The sequence below is a fragment of the Gossypium arboreum genome, chromosome 13 (genome assembly GCF_025698485.1).
Source record: "Gossypium arboreum isolate Shixiya-1 chromosome 13, ASM2569848v2, whole genome shotgun sequence".
Taxonomy (NCBI): Eukaryota; Viridiplantae; Streptophyta; class Magnoliopsida; order Malvales; family Malvaceae; genus Gossypium; species Gossypium arboreum.
Window position 1 is genome coordinate 123289579 of NC_069082.1, and position 20616 is coordinate 123310194.

A 20616-nucleotide genomic window follows, 5' to 3' on the forward strand; every position below is an offset into this window, starting at 1 on the left:
AAAACATAAATTCCCAAAACAGAAAAAGGAAAAAACCTTCCCTCCTCCCTGCTGCAGCCGGCCGCCCGTCGCCCTCCCCCGATCCCCGTGCTTCACCTCTGTTCGTCGGCTTCTCCTTTTACCAGGTTTGCTTTTCTCTATACTCTTCTTCTTCTTCTCTTCTTATCGATTTCATAAAACTTCCTCTCTTTTTTTTTTTTTTCCTTTCAATGCAGCATGGAATGATCAGATTTTGGTTTATTGTTCTTCTTGTTTTCTTTGAATGTAGTAATGCATTTAGTTTATTTAACTGGATCACTTATGGTTTTTAAAATTTTTTAATCTCTATAGTTGATGTTTCACAATGCATGTTTTCCTTCCTGGTACTGCCGATTTTCATTTTTTGTTCTGGTTTGTTTACTGTGTCATTAATCCAATGATGTCTTTTGGAGGTGACGTATCACTTTCAGATTAAACTACGTGGTGGTTTCATTAATTCTAGTGGTGTTTTGCCCTGATCTGAATGAGTTTTCTTTTCGAACTGTTTTTCTCATCCTCTGGTAGTATTTGGAGCAGACAGCTCCATTTATTAGATTATTTTATCATTCACTGTTAACCGTGTGGCTAATTTATTTAGTATGCTCCAAAATTGTGTATCTTAATTATCTTATCTCCTAATACTTCATATCATTGTTGTCAAGGCATGCACCTAGTTGCAGCCATGCCTTGCAGTTTATTGCTAGACAATAAAAGCTCCGTAGACCTTTTCGGGTGAGGTGCATTTGACCGCGCACACTTTTCTGTTTGGAGATAGACATAAAGAAGGCTCCATTTCGTTTGCCATTTGATCAGGCTTCTTTGGTTTGGCAGTAGACTTAAATGGGTAAAAATACCATGGAGGCCCCTGTACTAAGTGTTAGATAGCATTTTGCCCCTTTTCCTAAAACAATGGGCAACTTAGTCCCTGTACATTGGATCAAATAGCAATTTGGTCCTTTCTATTAGAAATTGCATTCATTTCTACTGTTTAAAATTGGCATGACCACGTGTACCTCATGCTGATGGACAAAGACCAGTTTTTAATAGTAATAATGGATGAAATTTTTAACAGAATGACCAATTTACTCTTTGACCTAACGTATAGGGACTAATTTGCCCATTTTTTGTGTAGAGAGGCCTAAATGCAATCCAGCTCCTTGTACAAGGGCCTCTATGGTACTTTAACCGACTTGAATGCTATATCCATTCCTTTTTAAGTGTTTAGTAACTGCTTTTTTTTTTAATAAATTTGTTGATTTACCTACCTATCCTTTCTTATGCACTTTCTTTAAGTGATTGTTAATTTTGGAATGGAAATGTTTAAAAAACTAAGCACAATAATTTGTTAAAATTATACAATTAGATTCATGTAAAAAATGCCAGAACATGAAAAATGAGACGATGAAAACTATTCAATGGTAACATTCGGCTTTTTTTAGCATCCCATAAGATTAAACAAGAATATGTTACATTCTCCTCACCCGTCTGTATTCTATGGAAATTACCAAATTAAGGAAGTTCAGTCTCGGAACATTTTATGTGCACTAATCATTGTGTGTGTAAAGGAAAAACATTTAATTATGCTGAAGCTAAAAAAAAAATGCATGGATTGTATTGTTATTTACCAATCTTAGCTTGGGGGTGATGCTTTTAAGCATCCAATGAGTAGTGGATTTATTTGTTTAAAGCTTTTCAAGTTATGTACATCTTGGATTTTTTTTTTACCCTTTAAATTGCTACTTGGATCAATCTAGGTTAATCAGTGAAAGGAATCTGAATTCTTGAGATATGGAAATAGCAATTATTGCATTGATTTTGGCTGTCTTGCTTGGAGCTTTTATTTTGGTACCCCGACATGGTAAATCAGGTAAACTTTAATTTGTGTTTTTTGCCCTCTTTGTTTACATTGTTTTAATATTAGTAGTAGTAGCAGATAAAATATGAATTAAAACTAATTATGCTTTTGCTCTTGGTGAAAATTTGTTTCATTGCAGCTCATAAGAACAAGGTTAAATCGACTGTTGCCAATTCTAAGGTACAAATATGGATCTGGGGGAACTTTGAAATAAACCAAATCCTTTTTTGCTGTTTTTCGGAGTTCATATTTTATACATTTATTTCCAAAAAGTTATGGTGGTTGCATAAGTTAAGTAACAGACTACCATTGATACATTTGACTATATTTCGTGTATGCTTAGCTGCATTGTTAATATGGATGTATGCTGATTAATTCTGAGATCTTTTGAAATGTATATTTTTTCTGTTAGGCATCCAAATCCTATAGTAAAACAGAAGTTATGCTACATAATAAGAGGACAGATTGTTGGATTATCATTAAGGACAAGGTAATTGGTGACTTTGGCTTGTTCCTGTTTCTGGAATTCATAATTCTTTGTCATACTAAGATATCTCGATTGTGATTATGTTTAACAACCAACTGCAGGTTTATGATGTTACCTCATATGTAGAGGAACACCCTGGTGGTGATGCCATCTTGGCACATGCCGGAGATGATTCAACCGAAGGGTTTTATGGGTATGTGTTTGTTCCTTATTTGGCATTGCTCAGAGAATTTTGAAAACTTCCTGTTGCCTCTTTCTGTTCGTGTTCTCTAGCATTAATAGGTTACTCTCTTCTTTTAGCTAGGCTTGGCTACTGGATAGTTCATACATGAAACTGGTAAATAAGGATAAAGTCTAATCATTTTTTAACATCCAAAACATGTTGGAAATAGTTATCCAACCTCCAAAACATCTGTCAAAACTTTGTCATACTTGAACATAGTTAAGGTTTTGTGTACAATGCACCCTAAGCTTACTTGGTATTTTCATCTTTTTGTTGTATGCTAAAGGCCACAACACGCAACTCGGACGTTTGACATGATCGATGACTTCTACATCGGAGATCTTCAGAAGTAATCTCCAAGCAACTATCCACTATTGGGTTTTGTAAGGTTAGGGTGAAAACACTTCTGAGAATATCTTTCTGTTAGCCCTACTCCAACATCGGTATGTGCTTTGCACATTTAGTTCCTTTTGTAGAAGAACTATTTGGTAGTAATTGAATCCATGTGTTTAATTTTTTATTTTCTTCATCTGCTGCTTAATTGGTGTCTTCTCCAACCCTTTCCTTTAATAAGCTTGTTTTATTTTCAAGAGTGTATCGAAAACAGTGTATTTTAATATAGGTGGGTTGGTAATAAATTTGTATTTTAATATTACCTAACACTTGTTCGATCCTTGAGTTTATAATTTTAATTTTTATTTAAAGATGGTATAAAAATATGAAAAAGATAAAAACGACATTGTAATAATATTAATTATAATTTAAAAGAAAGAAAATTTTGTAAATTCATAATTGAGTTTGTGAACCTTAAAAGGGTGACATCAATTTAGGGAATGCTTAAGTATTAGATTAGATAACTTTACATATTTTAAACAAAATCCTTACAAATGTTGAGATTTGATCTCAAATCATCGACATTTATAAAATATTTTTTTGCCACATCAAACAAAGTTTATCTTGATATCATTATACATTTCAATTTTATTACACAAATTGTTTCATCGACTTTGTATATATTAATAATGGTCAGATTTTAGTTTTGATCTTTATATTATATTTAAACTTGAAATTTAGTCTTTATATTTTAATTTTTTACATAATCTAGTAACATAACTTTTATATAACTTTTATAATATTATTGTTAGTTTAAACACTTCATTCTAATTAAAATGTTGATGAATAAGTATCCAAATACATAGGCTGTTACTTTTTTTTTAGATTATATAACAATGATCAATGTTCAATTTTAATTCTGTATTGATTTGATTTTATATTGTAGTTGGTCGGACGTATATTTATATTTGTACCAGTAAATTTTTAAAAAATTATTTTAGTTATAAAATGCATTTAATCCCTATGGATACTCATTGTTCATGGTCTTAAAAGTATCGATTTAAACAAATATAGGAAAACATTAATTAGTACTTAATGACATTTGTTCATTGTCCTAAAATGTATCAAATTACACATATATGGGAAAGCGTTAATCACATTGATTAGGATAATATCCATAAAAAAATAATATACATACATTGAATCCATTAAAAGTGTTTTTAATTAATTTTGAAATATTGCACTCTTTCAAATTTGGTTTATCATTGAAATAATTTAAAGATGCATTAATGATAGGGATTTTCAATTATTAGATCTATTTGAAATTAAAAATGTGAATTGATTTATTTTTGCTCAGCGGTAGTGTCAATTTTTGGGTTGGCTATCATCTATCTTTTTTTTTCCTCTCATCAAACATTTATTTCATTCTTCTTCTCATTCACTGCACACGTCTTCTCTCTTTCCAGTTTACAGATCTATTTTGTGGTATCTTTGTTGTCTTTATAAGCTGTGATGGACAGATGACAGCGCTTGTCGTTCGCTAAAACTCCATTGGCCACAAGTAATTTTTTTTAGAAAATGGGTGGTTCTTAGCCAGCTTCTTAATATGTTTCTGTTTTGAGAGTATTTAAAAATAATAAATGATTTAACGAGTCGATTTGGACCTATGTTGTCTTAAGTTTTATATGGTTTTTTGTTTGTTTCCCATTTTTAATAAGTTTTCAGTTTTAAAAGTTTTTGTCTACTCTTGTAGCACGTTTTTTAGTCTTATTTATGCATGTAACCGTAGTTTTATAAGTGATTTTAGGGATGGTTTTGTTGTCATCCTCTCTAGTTTGATGAATGCTCGATTTTTGTTTGTTGTTTTGGACAATCCGAGATTGATTTTCTTATCGTATTAAGTGCTTGTAACCACTCCAAATATGTTACGCTTGAGTTGTGATAAAGCTAATTGTTAATGTGTCATGATGTTCTATTGATACAAAGGCTAAAGCGTTTGTTGTGTTGATGGAGCTTATTCTTCACCATCTACTTCGAGTAGTTGTTAATTTTTTTCCCCTAAATTGTATGGTTTCATTTATTAATGAATTAACAAATTTACCTTTAAAAAATTAAATTTTAACTTTTTAATAAACCAAATACCATTTAAAAATCATTTAAAAATACAATTTTATTCATTTTAAAATATTAAATGTATATGTATATTTTCAGTTATTTCTCAAAGTGAAAACACCATGATACCCGAATTAACTTGATGCCCTTAATTACAAAAAAAAAAAATACAATTTTTTATACCTTCCATATCAATAATTATAAAATTCTAATTAAATTTGAAATGATTAATATACTAAAAATCCCTTAAACTATTACAATTTATTTAAACAAGTCCTTAAACTATATTTGTAGTTAAATAAATCTCTAATCTATGATTTTTACTCATAAATGTCATTGATTTCAATATTAATTAATTTATTATTTTAAATTTTAGGCTCTTATTTAATTTCTTGTTAATACAATAGAAATTATATGCACTTTAACATTAACATAAAATTAAAAAATAGTCATAATTTTTAAAAGAGTAATTAAGTGTATTACTAAACACTTTTAAAAAATTCAAAATTTAAAATATTAATTTTTACATTTAAAATAAATTCTTTTATTTTTTTATAATTTCAAAAGAGTAATTAAATGTGTTATATATATAAGCGCTTTTAAAAATTTTAAAAATTATTTTATTTGACTTTCAAAAACATTAATTTATTTTTATTAATAAACTGTTCTCGTTAAATTCATATATGCATTGAATATAAATTAATTTAAAAATCATAGGTTAAAGGATTATTTAATTATAAAAATAATATAATGGCTTATTTAAAAATGTAATAATTTAAGGGCTTTTTAATAGATTAGCCATTCGAAATGGAGAGGGATGAAATATAAAATTTAGGGATTAGGGTTGGTTTTAGTGAAAAACTTCCTCAACGATGTTTTTCTAGTCACATATTTCTTACGAAATACAGCTCACCAAGTGTCATTAAATTATTTGCAATATGTAAATTACAGCAAAAAGGACAATAGTACCCTTCCAAATAATCCATATTATCAATTTATCATGCACTTCAAGGTAATTGCCTCAATAAAAACCGGCGGTTCCTGTTAATTTTTTTTTTCCTTGCACAGTTTCAGGTTATTTTTATTTCTATTTCTTCGCGATTCTTTTCATCTCCACCGTCCTTCCGCAATCTCGTTGAAACTACGGTTATCGGCTTCGATAGAGCTTTAACATACTTGAGGGTAATTTAGATCCCTTAATCCTCGGTAATTCGCTTTGTTCCCTGTACATTTGTTCTTACGTTTGATATAACAGTTCTTTAGATTCAAAGCACCTGAGAATGTTAGGGAATGAATGAGGTTTTAGTTTTAACTTCCTCGAAACTCTGTCAAGTGGAGATTGCGTTTTTTTTCTCTGTTTTCAATAATAATTGTTTCACTTTGATATGTTTGTTTAATTTTTGGTATTACTGTTTACGTATCAACTTGAAAGTTCAGTTTTAGGGTTGATAATTGGTATTTCTAACATGATACTTTTATATTTTAGATGCATTCATATAAGTGAATGTATGACCTTCTCTGTTATGCTCAAGGTGAAGTTTGGTTGATAATTATAAACCAGTTTAACATACGGACATGAAACTGGTTTAGTTTATAGGATATGTCTTTTGCATCAAGGCTTGGCGCCTAGGGTAATTTTCAACCCTATCTTTTTAGTTGATTCTGTTTGTTATTGTGATTGGATGTTTCAATAAAAAATTCAAGATTTTCGTTCTTCTATCTTGACATTTTCATTTAATCTCTGTAGTTGATTTTTCACAATGATTATTTTCCTTCCTGGTACCGCCAATTTCATTGTTGTTCTGGCTTTGTTTACTGCATCATTAATCCAATGAGTTCTTTTGGAGGTGATGTATCACTTTCAGTTTCAGGTTAAACTACTTGCTGGTTTCATTAATTCTTGTGGTGTTTTGCCCTGATCTGAATGAGTTTTCTTTTTGAACTGTTTTTCTCATCATCTGGTAGTGTTTGGAGCAGAAAGCTCCATTTATTAGATTATTTTATCATTCACTGTTAACCATGTGGCTGTGTTACTAATAAGCTCCAAAATTGTGTATCTTCATTACCTTATCTCCTAACACTTCGTATCATTGTTGTCAAGGCATGCACCTAGTTGCAGCTATGCCTTGCAGTTCATTGCAGACAATAAAAGCTGTGTAGACCTTTCTGGGTGAGGTGCATTTGACCTGGCACACTTTTTTGCCCCTTCTACTAAAAAAATGAGAAAATTAGCCTCTATACATTAGATCAAAGAGCAAACTGGTCATTTCTATTAAAAATTTCATTCATTTCTACTGTTAAAAATTGTTATGGCTCACAAAATAACCAAATAGTGACACGTGGTACCTCATGCTGACGTACAAGGACCAATTTTTAATGGTAGAAATGGATGAAATTTTTAACAGAATGACCAATTGATCCTTTGATCTATCGTTTAAGGACTGATTTGCCTATTTTTTGTGTAGAGGGGGCAAAATGCAATCCAATTCCTAGTATAAGGGCCTCCATGTTGCTTTTACCGACTTAAATGCTATATCCATTCCTTTTTAAGTGCTTAGTAGCTGCTTTTTTTAAAAATAAATTTGTTAATTTACCTACCATTCCTTTCTTATACACTTTCTGAAAGTGATTGCTAATTTTGGTATGGAAAGGTTTAAGAAAAGTAAGCACAATAATTAATTGTTTAAGATTTTGCTTTAAGTTCATTGTTTCTTAATGTTAGTTCGGAATACGGTCTGTATTTATTTTAGAACTGGACTGGATTGATGTTTACTTCTTATAAATTTTATTTTCACAAGTTATATATGCAAACACTAGTCTTGGTACTTTATGGTTTTTGAAATATATATATATTGCATCTTTGCTGCAGAATATGAGTAGCTTGGTTGAGAGGCTTCGGATTAGATCAGATCGACGGCCAGTTTACAATTTGGATGAATCAGATGACGATGCCGATTTTGTGTCTGGAAAATCTGGTAAAATTGAGGGGAATTTGGAAAAGATAGTCAGGACTGACGCGGTATGTTTTATTTTCTCTTCTGTATTATTGGTTTCTATGTTTCCTATAAACAACATTATCTCTAAATAAGATACTTATTTTTCCTTTCCTGGTATTGTGTTTAATCCTAGTATAGTTGCCTTCATGCTATCAAATGCTGAAGGTCGATTGCAGAGGTGAATGCTGGCATGTTACATTCTTTGATTTTATGTTTTTGTTCTTAATTTTATTATGGGATTTTTCAAATGGTTGTTGGCAATTTAGTTTTACTTTCAATTTACTGCTTTTTAATGATTAAAATCACAGAAAGAGAAGTCATGCCAAGCCTGTGGAGAGGGTGAGAATCTCTTTAGTTGTGCAACATGTACTTATGCATACCATCCAAAGTGTTTACTTCCTCCATTAAAAGCTCCACTTCCTGACAACTGGAGATGCCCTGAGTGCGTACGTTTCAATAGTACTTTATGATATAGTCAATACATTTATTGAATAACTTTGATAGCTTACGGCAGCTAAGAATTACCTTTTTGCTCTTGCAGTTTAGCCCTCTGAACGATATTGACAAGATATTAGATTGTGAAATGCGTCCTACTGTGGCTGATGATAATGATGCTTCCAAGCTGGGTTCAAAGCAAATATTTGTGAAACAGTATCTTGTGAAGTGGAAAGGATTATCATATTTGCATTGTACTTGGTAAGTTTCTGGTTATTGCATTTAGTATGTTTATCAGCAAACACTGACTATATATCTGCTTGGCTGTGTTAGGGTACCTGAGAAGGAATTCATAAAAGCTTTCAAGTCCAATCCTCGTTTAAGGACTAAGGTGAACAATTTCCATCGACAAGTGGCATCAAACAATAGCTCTGAAGATGACTTTGTTGCCATTAGACCTGAGTGGACTACAGTTGATCGCATTCTTGCTTGCAGGTTCACCCATCTTAAACTGTCTTGCATCAATGATAATTATATATAGACACACTGACATACTCATCTAAGTTGCATGTCCTTTATTTTAATAATTTGATTTTTATTTGGATGATTGTTTCACTTTGAAAGTTTTCTGCTGGTTTGTTTTCTCTGTCTCTCTTTTTGTTTTTTTGTTTGTGGACTTAGTTTGTATTCTTTTATTATGGTGGGCGGTATAAATGATATTAATTTAAAATTACTATGAGCTTGCAGAAAAAAAAATTGATTATCTCTTCTATTTAAAGTTGGAACATGCTGGTATACAATAATTATTCTTACTTATTCAACATCGCCTGAGTTGTGGATAGTGATTTTTTTTTTACTGTTAGTAAATCTGGGTTGTTTTTTTCTGCTCTTTTTTCATCATTGGTTACTGGTTCAGTAGCTGATGTAGAATTCTGATATGCATACTAAATTCTTCAGGGGCGATGATGATGACGAGAAGGAGTACCTTGTCAAGTATAAAGAACTTCCCTATGATGAATGTTATTGGGAGTTTGAATCAGATATATCTGCATTTGAACCCGAAATTGAGAGATTTAATAAAATTCAATCCAGATCTCGTAAATCTTCTGCTAGTAGGCAAAAAAGCAGCCTTCAAAATGCTGTTGAGTTCAAGAAGTCAAAGGAATTTCAACCATATGAACATAGTCCTGAATTTCTTTCTGGAGGTACATTCTGATTTTTTCTCCTGCAATCTAGAACGTCTGAGTATGCTTATGCATAATTTGGTCATTATCAATTGCTAACAGCATTTTCATGGAGTTCTAGGCTCGCTGCATCCTTACCAACTTGAAGGGTTGAACTTCTTGCGTTTTTCTTGGTCCAAACAAACACATGTAATTCTTGCTGATGAGATGGGCCTTGGTAAGTAATGTTTGAGTAGAGGTTGCTTTTGAAGAAGTTTGAATAGTTTTTATCTTGATGATGGGGTTGCTAATTCTTTGCTTTTGTTTGGTTGCAGGTAAAACCATCCAGAGCATTGCATTTTTAGCATCACTTTTTAAAGAAAACATTGCTCCTCATTTGGTAGTAGCACCACTTTCAACACTACGGAACTGGGAAAGGGAGTTTGCTACATGGGCTCCCCAAATGAATGTTGTATGTACATGAAAAATATCTAATTATTAGTTTTGATTATCAATATATGCTATTTTGATTGAGGATTCACATGATGCAGGTTATGTATGTTGGCACTTCCCAAGCTCGTGCAATTATAAGGGAATATGAATTTTATCATCCAAAAAATCATAAGAAGATCAAGAAAAAGAAATCTGGTCAAATTGTTAGTGAAAGCAAGCAAGATAGAATAAAATTTGATGTCCTGTTAACATCATATGAGATGATTAACTTGGACACAACATCGTTGAAGCCAATAATGTGGGAGTGCATGGTAAGTTTCATTGCTCATCGAGTCTGTTTGATAGTTCTTAGGTGATTTTTGCTAATACTTGCACCATTGTGTAGATTGTTGATGAAGGTCACCGGCTCAAGAACAAGGATTCAAAGTTGTTTCTTTCACTGAAGCAGTATACCACTAACCACCGCACTCTTTTGACTGGAACGCCTCTTCAGGTATATTCTTTGTTTTTGGTATGACATTGGAGATGGTGAATATTATACCAAAAATCATTAAAAGTTCAGATACCTAGATTTGGATGACACTTTACCATGCTTTTTCGGTGAATTGTGAATATGCTCTCCAGCAATGGCACAATTATGTTGCATGTTGTTCCTTTCAACCCATGTTTTGTGACATACTTTCTTTCTGATGTCTCAAGATGAAGATTTGCATTCCAAGTCTTTCAGTTAATTGGTACTCTTTTCAAAGTTGTTTTGATTACCTTTTAGGTAGTCCATTAAACTTTCATCTGAGAGAATTTTCAAAATTTGAGTTTTTGATGTTGAGAAATATCGACAAGAAGCATATTTTACTTCTTTTAAGAACTGGTGCTAACCGATGTACTTAAAAATATGCATCCAGTGTGTTGTGTTTCTATTGAACTAAAGTGGAAGCTTGTTTAGGAAGAAATTGCTCATCTCTGGAAGTGTCTAGACAACTTTTTGTTTCTATGATCTATGACTTACTCGTGGATATTTGTTTGGTTTTAGAACAATCTGGATGAACTTTTCATGCTAATGCACTTCCTTGATGCTGGAAAGGTTAGTATCATGTTTGCTTTGTAGAATATGGATTGTTAATCAAGAAGGGTTGCAGGAAGAATTTACAAGTCTTTATTTTGTTCACCTACTTGCAGTTTGGAAGTTTAGAGGAGTTCCAGGAGCAATTTAAGGATATCAGTCAGGAGATGCAGATTTCAAGACTTCATGACATGTTGGCCCCACATCTCCTTAGAAGTATATATCTTAAACCTTTCCACACAGGACCATATGTATTATTGTGCTTGTTTAGCTACATACTTCTCCTTATAAACAACATTTTGTCTAACTGCTACTGGCTTTGATTTCACTACCCCATATCCTATGTGCAACTTGTTTGTTGTTGAACACCTATTCCTGCAAAGCAATGCAGACCATTTTGCTTTTGGTTTCCTTTTTCTTTTGATTCAGTGGGCTTTGGTTTTATTGGGAAATAATATATTTTTTCTCAGACTTGCTAAAGCTATAGTTCCTTGATCCATATTTGTGTATTTACTGGTTCAACTTATGGTCTTGCTGAAAAACTAGTTATACTATAAATGCAGGGCTGAAGAAGGATGTCATGAAGCAACTTCCTCCCAAGAAAGAACTTATTTTACGTGTTGATTTAAGTAGCAAGCAGAAAGAATATTACAAGGCGATTTTGACTCGTAACTATCAGATACTTACCCGACGTGGTGGTGCACAAGTAAGTTCACACATTATGAAATAAATTTCTTCTGTCCCCCACCACTTTTTTAGCTTGGCCGAGTGCCCTACTACTTGGCTAATGTATGTTCCTGGATTAGATATCTCTCATTAATGTGGTTATGGAGTTGCGAAAGCTATGCTGTCATCCCTATATGTTGGAAGGGGTAGAACCAGATATCGAAGATGCAAATGAAGCTTACAAGTAAAGTTATATGTGTACTTTTGTGCTAATTTATTTGCTTTTCTTTGTTATGATAAGAATTGCTTATCTTATCTGTGCTGAAAGTATTCTTATGTACTTGCAATATCTATTTTAGACTTTTAGTCATCTAAATTTATGTCCTGATCTATTGAATGTCCATATTTTCAACTTCTACCATTTCTTTATGGCTTTACAGACAGCTCCTGGAATCCTCTGGGAAATTGCAACTGTTGGACAAGATGATGGTAAAGCTTAAAGAACAGGGTCATAGAGTTCTTATATATTCACAGTTCCAGCACATGTTGGACTTACTGGAGGATTACTGTACTTACAAGGTGTCAACATGATACTGTTCTTGTTTACATCATTTGCATTAGCATGCTTTTTTATGCTAAAATGGTTGGTTCTCCAACCCATGGTGAAATTTTACTTATTATGTTGTCCTTTTTTGACTTTTCAGAAGTGGCAGTATGAACGTATAGATGGAAAGGTTGGTGGGGCTGAGAGGCAAATACGCATAGATCGGTTTAATGCCAAAAATTCTTCCCGGTTCTGTTTTTTGCTTTCCACTAGAGCTGGTGGCTTGGGTATAAATCTTGCAACTGCTGATACGGTTATCATATATGATAGGTTGAACAATTACCTTCTTATATTTGCTTTCCATCTTTTGTTTTCCTTTTTTTTTTTTTTATCTGTTTGTGGCTGGAGTTTTATATGATGGAAATGTTTTCTTTCATAATGGTTTATTTTTGTTTCACTAAGTCCCACTTAAAGAGTTTAAATATATGTCATGCTCTACAGTGATTGGAATCCCCATGCTGATTTACAAGCAATGGCTAGAGCTCATCGACTTGGACAAACAAACAAGGTTAAAGTTGATTCCTTGATTTGTATAAGGCAGCCCTTGATTGAGAATTAGATAATGAGCCTTATCTGTGTTATAGGTGATGATTTATCGACTCGTAACAAGAAGATCCATAGAAGAAAGGATGATGCAGATGACTAAGAAGAAAATGGTTTTGGAGCATCTTGTTGTTGGTAGGCTAAAAGCTCAAAATATTAATCAGGTATTGTAAGTTTATGCTATAATGTGGGCTCCACATGATGATAGAAACATTACATGGTTTAGAGGCATCTATAACTTGCAAAGTCTATACGTCAAGTGTGGTTATATATTATTAAATTTGAATAAAGTAGGGATTTGAAGAATAATTTGAAGAGTTATAATTTAATAGTTTGTTGGAAAATGACACCATGTTAATACTCAATGGAAGGAGATTGTCATTTGTGCAATCCCTACCAGTGATGTAAATGCATTTTTCTTTGGCTATCCTTGCTAAGTGCCTGTGCAGTGTCAATAAGCTGGTTCTGTGCTGTGACTTCTGGAAACTTCAACCCTCTGTGCATTTTCCATTTCTCATACTTATCTATTGAATGAGAGCAAGTTGTTTGGTGTTTACTTAGAAATGGGTTAAGAAGTACAATTTTACTGTCACATGCTTTTTCACCCCCCAAAAACGGAAACACAATCATGTAGCTAAAAAATTAATTTGTTGTTGTTTTCTTTAGGAAGAGTTGGATGACATCATCAGATATGGTTCAAAGGAACTATTTGCTGATGAGAATGATGAAGCAGGGAAGTCTGGTCAAATTCATTATGATGATGCTGCTATCGATAGGTGATCTATTTATCTCTATTTTCCCTACAACTTGATTGATGTCTTCTTCAGCTTTGAAGTTCAATTCTTTCTCCCTTTTGATAGATTATTGGATCGTGAACAAGCTGACAGTGAAGATGCTTCAGTGGATGACGAAGCAGATGATGAAATTTTGAAGGCCTTCAAGGTTATCTCTATCTTTATATCCTAACTTGTAATTTAGTCATTGCTTATTGGTTATGCATCCTTCTTCTTACTGGTTTGTCAATTAACATGGCTTGAATAATGGTACATGCATTGGTCTAAAATGTGTATTATATGTATTAATAATTGAATTGCTTTCGAAATTCACACCAGTAAAATACCAAATTTAGCACTTCTAAAATAAACAGTTTTTTGAAGAAAGAGTTTATCTCAGTGCATCCCTGGTTACATGCATTGGCCTGACTTGTTTTGAGTGCCAAAATTTAGTAATTGTCGAGAGTCTGCCTTGCATGGTACTTCATTTTGCAGAATACCTCTACTGACATAATATTTAGTGCAATGACAGCAGATTGGGTTCTTGAGGTTGTTTTTTTATGGATTTCAGTAGTGATGCCACCAAATTCTCTAAGATATTTTACTTTGATGGAACATTCTTTCACTTGGTATTATATTTTGTACCCCTAGGGATCATATTCTAGCATATTCAGAAGGCTTTTTATTTCTTTCACTTGCTTTTTGACAAATTAGACATTGGCTAGAGCAAGAGAGAAATCATTTAGATGATTTTTTTTTTTGGGGGGGGGGCGGGGGAAGGAAATCTGTTCCAATGGTAAAAATAGGAGCTGACGCAAGCATTGGATCTTTTGTTTGTTCTTTGTTCATAGATGACTGGTGTACACTTTGGTTTGGATGTATTGGGAATGGATCGTTTATTTTTTCGCCATTTTCAACGAGTAACATTTAGAATATTAGTAGGTATGATGTCTGAATTAGAAAATGATTTGAGCAGGTCTGACCATTAGATAAGTGACTTTTCTTGGTTGGATTGCCCATACAGAGAATTTTACTAACTATAGAGACAATATATTGATGGTGTTGCTAGTTTGTTGAATCACTTGGATTTACTGCATTGAGTTGTTGTTGTCTATATTTTGCTGCCTTTGGTTTCTTAGAGAAAAGAACTGCTGTTATTTGTGGCAGGTTGCTAATTATGAAGTTATAAAGGAATCGGAAACTGTTGCAGAGGAAGAAACTCAAAATGTGGCTGTTGAAAATAAAGATACTACGAACAATTCTGAAAGAACAAGTTACTGGGAGGAGTTGTTACGAGACAGATATGAAGTTCATAAAGTTGAGGAGTTTAATGCTTTGGGAAAGGGAAAGAGAAGCCGTAAGCAGGTATATTTCTAGTATCTACCATTACATCAAAATTTGATCGAGCCAGATGTTGGTTTGTTTAAGGTGCCTCAGGAGTTGAATGACTTAAACTCCAACCTGATTATGTTTTTGTGCTGGTTCTTAATGTTATGGTAGTACTAAATTGATTTCCTTGTGGTATCTTTGGAAGATTTATATTCTATTATTTTTTGCTAAGGAATTTAACTTCTGCTCTCTGAATCTCTTCAGATGGTTTCTGTTGAAGATGATGACCTTGCTGGTTTGGAAGATGTAAGCTCTGATGGTGAGGACTTTGAAGCTGAAGTAACCGATGCTGATACTTCAGCTGTAAATCAACCTGGGAGGAAGCCTTACAAGAAGAGAATTCGTGGTATGTTTTGCCTGTCCTCTTAAGATGTCAATGTCAGTAAGAAAAGTTCATCTATTATATTTTGATCAATTTTCTGATTTCCAACGACTTTTGTAGTGGATAATACGGAGCCCCTCCCTCTAATGGAAGGTGAAGGAAAATCATTCAGGGTGCTTGGTTTCAATCAGAGTCAAAGGGCCGCATTTGTACAGATATTGATGAGGTCAGTCTTTCTCTAATAATGTTTTGGGTTCTATTTGATGAATTGTGAACTTCTCCCTTCCCTCTCTTTGGGTTTGTGAATGTCATTTACTAGCCTTTTTACTTTACGGTTATGATTGCAAGTTGAAGCTTTGATGGGTTCACTATTCTGAGTCTCATTGTGGTGTTTTGCTTGGAGGAATTTATTTTCAGGTTTGGGGTCGGGGATTTTGACTGGAAGGAGTTTGCATCTCGCTTAAAACAGAAGAGTTATGACGAAATAAAAGAGTATGCAGAGTGACTTCTTCTTCTTTGTTTATGTGTTGCCAGATCTGCATATAATATAGATGTTTTGAACATGCTATACTGCTTCTGGTGGTGGCATTTTATGTTCATTTGCTATATTGGGTTTGAATGGTCTGGCATTAAAAAAATACAGCAGTGGGGTTTTTAACTTCTTATCAGTTGGGTGTGTTGTTGAATGGGCAGGTTGTCAGAATTCATACTTGTTTGCTTTAAGCCTTTCACTTCTATTGACCGGTTCCTACAATCTATCAATTTAGTTTCCTTTCCTACAATTTGCTTGTGTCAATCTTATTCTCTTGCTATATTTCTTTTACGGATGTGTGAGATCATGAGAGCACCACATATCAATTCTTTTGCTATTGGGTTTGAACTGTTTGTGCATATATGATTGTAGAAAATACAGATGTGGAGTTTTTTACTTTCTATCAATCAGGCGTTCTGTAGAATGCGGTGGTTGCCAGATTTCACTCTATCTTGCTCATATAAGCATTTTTCATCTCCTTGTCTTAATCCTATTTGTCCTTTTTTCTATTGCTTTCATGAGAGCATGAACGTACAAAATAGTGACTTATAGTCCTCGTCTTCTATCTTATTTTCAGTTATGGTACTCTTTTCCTGACGCATATTGCTGAAGATATAACCGATTCTCCTACATTTTCCGGTGATTGATCAGTGCTGCGTGGCTCTTCTTCTTCTTTACTTTCAATTTTTTATTTCTTCCCTTGGCGTTTGACATTTGGTCTTTGATTGTAGATGGTGTTCCTAAAGAAGGTCTTAGAATTCAAGATGTCCTAGTTAGGATTGCTGTCCTGCTTTTAGTAAGTGAGAAGGTAAGTGTTGCCAATTTGGATTCTTAAAGTTTGAATCTTCACTTTTTTCTTTGTTATAAATTTCAAAAGTGAAAAATCATGTTCCTTGGAGAAATGTTTGACTTTCATGATGAGATAAATTTTTTTATGTTATTTTGAAAAACAGGTGAAGGATGCATCAGAAAAGCCTGGCACCCGTCTTTTTACTGATGATATTATGATGCGTTACCCAACACTAAAGGGCGGGAAATTTTGGAAAGAGGAACATGATTTGCTGTTACTGCGCGCGGTTTTAAAGTATGTATCTCTGAAGTTCTTGGACAATAACTGCAGCTACTGTATGTTGCGGTTATATTTCTGATGCATTTTCATTTTTTGTAGTCAACAATGAAATATTAGATTGGTTGACGAGGAAAATGACGTTTTACAGTCAATCTTTCTCAAATGTCTTCTTAACTGTTGAGGTGCATTGTTGGAACCCCATCCTTTTCTGTAAATAAATCATGTTCTGAAGCTTTTTGTACTCTTGAAGTGATGATCTCATGGTGCAACTTGAATTGCACCCCTAACATACTTGTTTTTGAACCAATTTAACTCCATTGTGGCTCTGTGCATCAGACTGCTCTTTGTGTGGTTTATTATTGGGGAGTCTTAGATGTAAAAAGAAGTAAAGCATGTGCTATGTACATTAAGTCTTGATCTTTCTATGTCCGTGTAATGAGGTACAGTGGGACCTAAATTAGTTCCATTATGTGCTGGTGCCCGTCTGATATGTTCCTATGCTAGTTGCTTCTGCCTGTTGGTATCATACATTATACAGAGGTTATAAAGGACATATGCACAAATTGAGTGATAATTTGCATAAAATTTATGAGAGCCATTAGTGTTAAACCAGATTTATGCATGATATTGTCTAGTCTTGTTTTATTTACTCTAATGCAATTGTTATAATGTCATGAGTTGAAATTTGAGTTGCACTTTATATTAATACTGTCGCCTATGTCAACTCCTTTTACTGTTAGGCATGGGTATGGAAGATGGCAAGCCATTGTTGATGATAAAGACTTGAGGATTCAGGAGGTGATCTGTCAAGAGTTGAATCTTCCCATCATAAATCTTCCTATTCCTGGGCAAGCTGGTTCTCAAGTGCAAAATGGTGCTAATACAACAAATATAGAACCAACAGGAACCCAGACTCAGGGAAATGGCTCTGGTAATGATGTGGGAGGTGAGGTAGCCCAGGGAGTTGCTGATACTGTGAACCAAGCGCGAGTATACCATGATCCTTCTATATTGTATCATTTTAGAGATATGCAGAGAAGGCAGGTTGAATATGTCAAGAAAAGGGTGCTTCTCTTGGAAAAGGGCCTCAATGCGGAGTATCAGAAAGAGTTTTATGTAAGTTGAACTACTGCTAACAGAAGTTCTGGCTCAAGCAATTTTTAGGAACTTTGGCTTATAGTGCTATGCTTTTTGACTTCCTTTTAATAATGGTGAAGAAAACATCATCTTATTACATGTAATGACATCCATCTACAGTGAAAAAGCAAGTAAATAATGAACGAATATGATCAAGTAAACAGAAATAGGTTGCTTTTTTTTTTTTTATGGGGACAGTTTGATGAACTGTGCTCATCCAGCAAAATTTTTTCTCACTTCAAGAGCCTGAATTCCTACACATTTTATGAGCCTAAGCATCATTCTTAATTATTACTCCATTATTGTTACCCTTTTTTTTTTTTTTAAATTTTTGCATGAACATTGAAATTGCATGAATTTTATTGATGCTTGTGGACTTACTGTTTGCTCTTATCCTTAAATTTTCTCTCAGGGTGAGATGAAAACAAATGAGGTGGCAAGTGAACAGCAAGAGAATGGAAAAAGAGTCGCAGACATGTCAAATGCAAGGACAACAAAGACCCCTTCACAAGTGACTTACTGCTTACCACCAATAGAAGTAATTGGTTAGTTATAATTTCTTGAATCATAAAATCGGTTTACTATAGCTCTTTACCTGTTCACATATATGATTACCATTGTCATATAAAGATGAGTGAAGGAGAGATTCTCACCCCCCCCCTTTTTAACTATAGGTAGTTCCCTATCCGGATTAACAGATAATCATCTGTAGTCCGAGTAAGAACAATTACACATGGTTAATAATCTAAAAGGAGGATAGATAAAAGAAAGAGAGCTAGTCCTGTATTATCTTCCCTTCACCTTTAAGCTTTCTTTTTGTTGGTTAAAGAATTCCTGTGATTGGTGGTATGATCTTTTACTGTTCCCAAGTTTGCTTTTGTAATGAAAAGAATTATCCTTTTACAGCTTCAGAAGAAATTTCAGCAGCTGCTTGCAACAACGATGCAGATCGATTGGAACTGCCTCAGCATTACAATAAGGTACACCATTGTGTTTGAAGGGGCCTGAACATACAGGATGACACTAATAGGATGTTGTTTACTCCTTGTTCAGCATCCTAGAAATGGAGGTTGTAGCAGTGAGGCCGAGGCCATGTTTTTAATTAACAGGCATTCTTGTTTTTTCCAATTTGATGCAGATTTGCAAGATATTGGAGGACAATGTTCATGAAGCAGTTCAGTCAAGCCTCAATCTAAAGAAAAACCTCCATACATTGGAAGAAATTTGTGGGGACATATCTCGAATTCTTTCACCTGCAGAGCAGCCTGTAGTCAGTACTGCTGCAGGGTCACAGAGCTGCGCAGCAAGGTCCATTTCACCACCTAACCAACAGCCTGCCATTGTGACCGAAATTGAGATGGAGGACTCACAAAGAGAATCTGAGCCTGAGAAACCTGCTATTGTAGAAGTAACTGATAAAGATTTAACCAGTTCTGATCCACTTAAAGACAGCGGCAAAATTGAGGATCCAGATTCGAGCTTGGATCCAGTGGAAAAAGCAGCAGATTCATCTCAGACGCAGACTACTGGAAATGATGTGATGATGGAAGAAACAGGGAAAGAAGACGGCACCAGGACTCAATCCGAGGCTATAGCTAGTGAAAATGAAAGGGAAAGTGCAGAGAAATCTGAAGCAGGGGTCATTGTTTTGGATGATTAAATTAAAATGTGATACAATAGATGATTTATTGAGAGGCTATAATATTCCTTACCCAAAACTTGATTTTCTTTTAATAGTTACCTTCTACACAAATTCTTTCGTGCTTTAAGCAAGCTTAAAGTCTAGTGTTGTATAAAGATTAATTTGGTTATATTTTGTTTAAAATTTTTAAATGCTCATTTAAGATCAAAGAAAATCCAGAAATTTGGTTCTAGAAATTCAAGAAAAAAATAGAGATGAAATTGAAAGCAAACAAAGATGTAATTCACTAATAAGATTTGGCAAGAATTATAAGATTGTTATGATAATAATAAACATAACACCATACTTATGACGTGTATAATTAGATACTGGTAACATACAACAAATTCAACTTCAATCAACTTGAAATACCCCTAATGAGAACATTGCAATCATCTTTTGCTTCACAATAAGTAAATTAGTTAACAAAAAGTGTTTGTTAATTGTTACTTGCAATCATGTTTATGTATAATCGCTATATTTGTAGCTTGTGAGCCCACCTCGCATGCTTGTGGCTTCTCAAGCCTTTAGTTAAAAGGACCATCTTGCATGATGAGATATTTGTGAGTTCAAAATTTTGTGAACGCGAACCATCAAGATTATTTAGTTGACATTGAAAGGGAGACTATCATTCACATTATATGAATATCTATTCTCCATACATTATAATCTAGACATAATTAAGACCTATCTAGGACAATCTACGACAATAAGACATTAATAGATTGACTAATGAGTAAGGAGTTTGAAACCAATACAAGGGTG

The 20616-nt window shown here is 33.7% G+C and overlaps 2 protein-coding genes across 4 annotated transcripts; both read left to right on the top strand.

Moving 5' to 3' along the window:
* On the top strand, window positions 1–3243 carry LOC108461952 (cytochrome B5-like protein). Its single transcript, XM_017761948.2, has 6 exons — window positions 1–125; window positions 1773–1885; window positions 2013–2053; window positions 2286–2363; window positions 2462–2553; window positions 2870–3243. Exons 2-6 carry the CDS (start codon window positions 1807–1809, stop codon window positions 2934–2936), a joined length of 357 nt encoding a protein of 118 aa, XP_017617437.1. The 5' UTR covers window positions 1–125; window positions 1773–1806; the 3' UTR covers window positions 2937–3243.
* A 2783-nt stretch (window positions 3244–6026) lies between these two features.
* LOC108464010 (CHD3-type chromatin-remodeling factor PICKLE-like) lies at window positions 6027–20026 on the top strand. Of its 3 annotated transcripts, none has more exons than XM_017764063.2 (31): window positions 6027–6210; window positions 7898–8047; window positions 8333–8470; window positions 8566–8720; window positions 8793–8954; window positions 9417–9664; window positions 9765–9860; window positions 9958–10094; window positions 10174–10386; window positions 10461–10568; window positions 11106–11156; window positions 11252–11351; window positions 11699–11841; window positions 11942–12045; window positions 12242–12380; window positions 12506–12675; window positions 12847–12913; window positions 12990–13112; window positions 13615–13724; window positions 13809–13890; window positions 14889–15086; window positions 15315–15456; window positions 15553–15658; window positions 15850–15924; window positions 16542–16603; window positions 16696–16772; window positions 16918–17048; window positions 17774–18149; window positions 18583–18715; window positions 19077–19150; window positions 19309–20026. In XM_017764063.2, the coding sequence occupies exons 2-31, from the start codon at window positions 7901–7903 to the stop codon at window positions 19828–19830; spliced, it is 4389 nt and encodes a 1462-aa protein (XP_017619552.1). In that variant the 5' UTR covers window positions 6027–6210; window positions 7898–7900; the 3' UTR covers window positions 19831–20026. The 3 variants fall into 3 exon arrangements, with proteins under 3 accessions (XP_017619552.1, XP_017619551.1, XP_052879869.1); XM_017764062.2 differs by having other exon boundaries at window positions 6028–6234; XM_053023909.1 differs by lacking the exon at window positions 6027–6210 and adding an exon at window positions 6288–6659.
* The last annotated feature ends 590 nt before the right edge of the window (window positions 20027–20616 follow it).